This window comes from Gymnodraco acuticeps, unplaced genomic scaffold, assembly GCF_902827175.1.
Source record: "Gymnodraco acuticeps unplaced genomic scaffold, fGymAcu1.1, whole genome shotgun sequence".
Lineage (NCBI taxonomy): Eukaryota > Metazoa > Chordata > Actinopteri > Perciformes > Bathydraconidae > Gymnodraco > Gymnodraco acuticeps.
The window spans coordinates 13,747-16,699 of NW_022990857.1; the positions used below are offsets into that span (position 1 = coordinate 13,747).

At 43.4% G+C, this 2,953-nt stretch overlaps 1 protein-coding gene across 1 annotated transcript; it reads left to right on the forward strand.

The window, feature by feature from the left end:
• The first annotated feature begins 260 nt into the window (after nucleotides 1–260).
• Nucleotides 261–2,953, forward strand: LOC117557404. Its single transcript, XM_034233243.1, has 7 exons — nucleotides 261–608; nucleotides 718–892; nucleotides 1,122–1,417; nucleotides 1,514–1,683; nucleotides 1,776–2,033; nucleotides 2,145–2,483; nucleotides 2,606–2,953. Exons 1-7 carry the CDS (start codon nucleotides 446–448, stop codon nucleotides 2,750–2,752), a joined length of 1,548 nt encoding a protein of 515 aa, XP_034089134.1. The 5' UTR covers nucleotides 261–445; the 3' UTR covers nucleotides 2,753–2,953.

The following is a 2,953-nucleotide window of genomic DNA, read 5'->3' on the forward strand; positions in this document are numbered from 1 at the left end:
GAAATAAATGTATCAATCAATAATTGTATTTATGAATTTATACTTCTATTTATCAATTTATTCTTGGATTTATCCATTTCATTCTTTAATTATTGAAACTTTTATTTTGTATTTTATTTATGCATTTATTTATTGATAATTGAGTCATATTTCGTATTCCATATGCATGAGTTATACAATATTAAGTAATAACAATGTAATATGCCATAACTTTTCAGGCCTGAAAGAGGAATCAGAGGAGGAGGAGGAGAAGGAGGAGAAGGAAGAGGGGAAGGAAGAGGAGGAAGGCCAGATTAAAAAACTGCAGGCCGAGGTGGCCAATTTAAAAAAGACTATTGTGATCTTAAATAAGACCCTCGACCTCAACCAGGGCTACAACCGGACACTAAAAAAAAAATACGTAGCGCTGGTCAGAAAGAATGTGAGGGCTGCAAAACACACCGTAATGTTTGGCTCCTCAGAGCAGCTTGAAGAGACATCGGAAGTCCCCCCCCAGACATCGGAAGCCCCCCCCCAGACATCGGAAGCCCCCCCCCAGACATCGGAAGCAGGCCCCTCCTCTCCTTCATTCCGGCCGACATCATTCCCGGACCATGTCGCCGTCCTCAGTGAGTACATCTCTCCCAACGTATGGTAGAATAAATGCCATGATCCTTATAGAGATAATTGTTTGTGTTAGTCGTCTTGTAACAGATTGTTTCCCTATCTTTTTTTCAGATATGTTATTGGAGGACTTCAAAGAGCTGCAAGAGGGACCTGAACCAGCCCCAAAGCTCATAAATAATGTGCAATCAAAGCTGCACAGAATCCGGCAGTTTGTCGGCTGGATGAGCCAAGGAAATACGAACCTGGGGAAACTATTGTTCCTGGGCAATATTGGCCGTCTTCGGGGGTACGTGACTCAATTATTTTTAGCTCAATTGTTGTCCCATGTGTACACACACACACACACACACACACACACACACAGAGGTCAATATCACAATTGACACTAAATATTGATTTAATTGATGGTAATAAAAGGTGCAAACTACACAGTACAATATTATTGCTGTTGCATAAAAAAAGAATATAACAGGAGGGTTAATGATTATCTTTGCGCTTATGTCTTTGTATTGTAGATGGGTGAAGTCTCTGAGAACGAACAAGATGTCTCTGACAACGACATTACACTACCTAAAAAACGTCAGACAGTTTGTAGTGTTCATTCAAGAGACTCCACCTCCTTCCTCGTGCCTCAGCAAGACAAATCTGAAGAGGGTCGTAAGGGAGCTGAAGGCCTCCATCAAGTCCTGGGTGCGCCCGGTGGTCCTCCATCAGATGAGGGTGAAGGGGAAGAAGGATGCCACCATGCACTCCATGAAGGAGCTCCAGGAGTGCCGCCGATTGGCACTAGTGGCCATCCCCAAACTCCTATGTACGTTATAAAACATTTGTTATAATTAACAGGGTGATGTAGCAATTCAAATAAATGGATGAAAGAATACATATTTTATTTCCCTTGTCATTGCAGCTCAACTGGAAAAGCACCACACCTACTTGGACCAGTGTAGCCTCTTCGGGTACGTCACTGCCTACCTGGCCTCACTGTACGGTCACCGGCTTGGAGTGTTCCTAAACATGACTGATGAGCAGGTCAGCCAGGCGGTGTACGAACCCGAGGGCAATGACTACCTCATCAAAGTAAACACTTGATTTCTACTATTTTTTTCAAAGTATATTCAAGGCACATTCCTTGTATGTGTAAACTTAATTGTGATTCTGATTCGGAATAGGTGGAAGACCATAAAACAAATGAGAGCTTCGGCACAGCCAAGCTGCTGCTCAGCGACAAGGAATACGGCTGGTTCCTGGCAATCATCCGCCTAAAAAGGAAGTGGGCGAAAGGTGTTAAACTGTCAAAGTATGTCTTTCACAACACAACCTTCTCGGCGGACAAGAACCTGACTAAATATGTGAAGCGCGCCTGGTCGGACATGAAGTTGAGGGGCGAAGCGACCTTCACCACTCTGAGGACCGCGGTGGCGACCTTTGTAAGTGAAATTACACTAATGTAATACTGTAACTGATCTACTGTGCTCACTTTTACCTCACCCAAACTTTGCATTCTGCTCTTTTGTCTTTTATGCCTTTGTCTGCTTCAGGCCAGAGACAGACACGGGGAACACTCCCAGGAACGTAAAACTTTGGCGCGCCTTATGTGCCACGACACGGCTACGTCCGACAAGTTTTATACCATGGACCTGACCATGGAGCAGGCCAGGAGGGGTCGCCTGTTATTTGAACAGGCACAGAAGGAGGGAGAGGAGAGTGTGACCGGGACAAAGAAGGAGGAAGAAGTTGAGGAGGGAGAGGAGGATCAAGATGAGGAGATGGAGGAGGAGGAGGAGGGTGACAGTGACAAGAAGGAGGAGGAGACAGCGGAGGTAGCAACCTCCAGCAAGAAAAAGTGCACCCCAAGTGTGACCAGGAGCCGGTCTCAGGTAGTCAAAATGTCTGATTTTATTTGAGATTTAAAAACTGTTAAAATAGCACACTATGACAATGTATGAATCCCAACGTGACAAGTTCATTAAAAATTGCTTTTTATTTTGTGTCCCAACAGAAAAGCTGCAGGGTGATGTTGTTCCCGTTGAGCCCTCATAAAGCCCTTAGGATGAGCCCTCAGAAAGCCCTTAGGATGAGCCCCGAGAAACTCACCCATATAATCCGAGTCCGGCGAAATCGGATGGTTGAACGGAGGAGAAAGTAGTTGTTTTTGAAAATGGAGTAGTTCAATGTTCTGTGTTTTTATGTGTATTTTACTGTTTTTTATATTGTGAAATGTTCCAAATGTTATATTGTGAAATGTTCCAAATGTTATATTGTGAAATGTTCCAAATGTTATATTGTCAAATGTTCCAAATGTTATATTGTGAAATGTTCCAAATGTTATATTGTGAAATGTTCTAAA

Bases quoted from the DNA above. Each gene is read 5' to 3' on its own strand.
- LOC117557404 (XM_034233243.1), top strand. From the start codon at position 446: ATGTTTGGCTCCTCAGAGCAGCTTGAAGAGACATCGGAAGTCCCCCCC. The intron at 893-1,121 runs GTACGTGACTCA...TTTGTATTGTAG, and splicing joins AATATTGGCCGTCTTCGGGG to ATGGGTGAAGTCTCTGAGAA. The intron at 1,684-1,775 runs GTAAACACTTGA...GATTCGGAATAG, and splicing joins GCAATGACTACCTCATCAAA to GTGGAAGACCATAAAACAAA.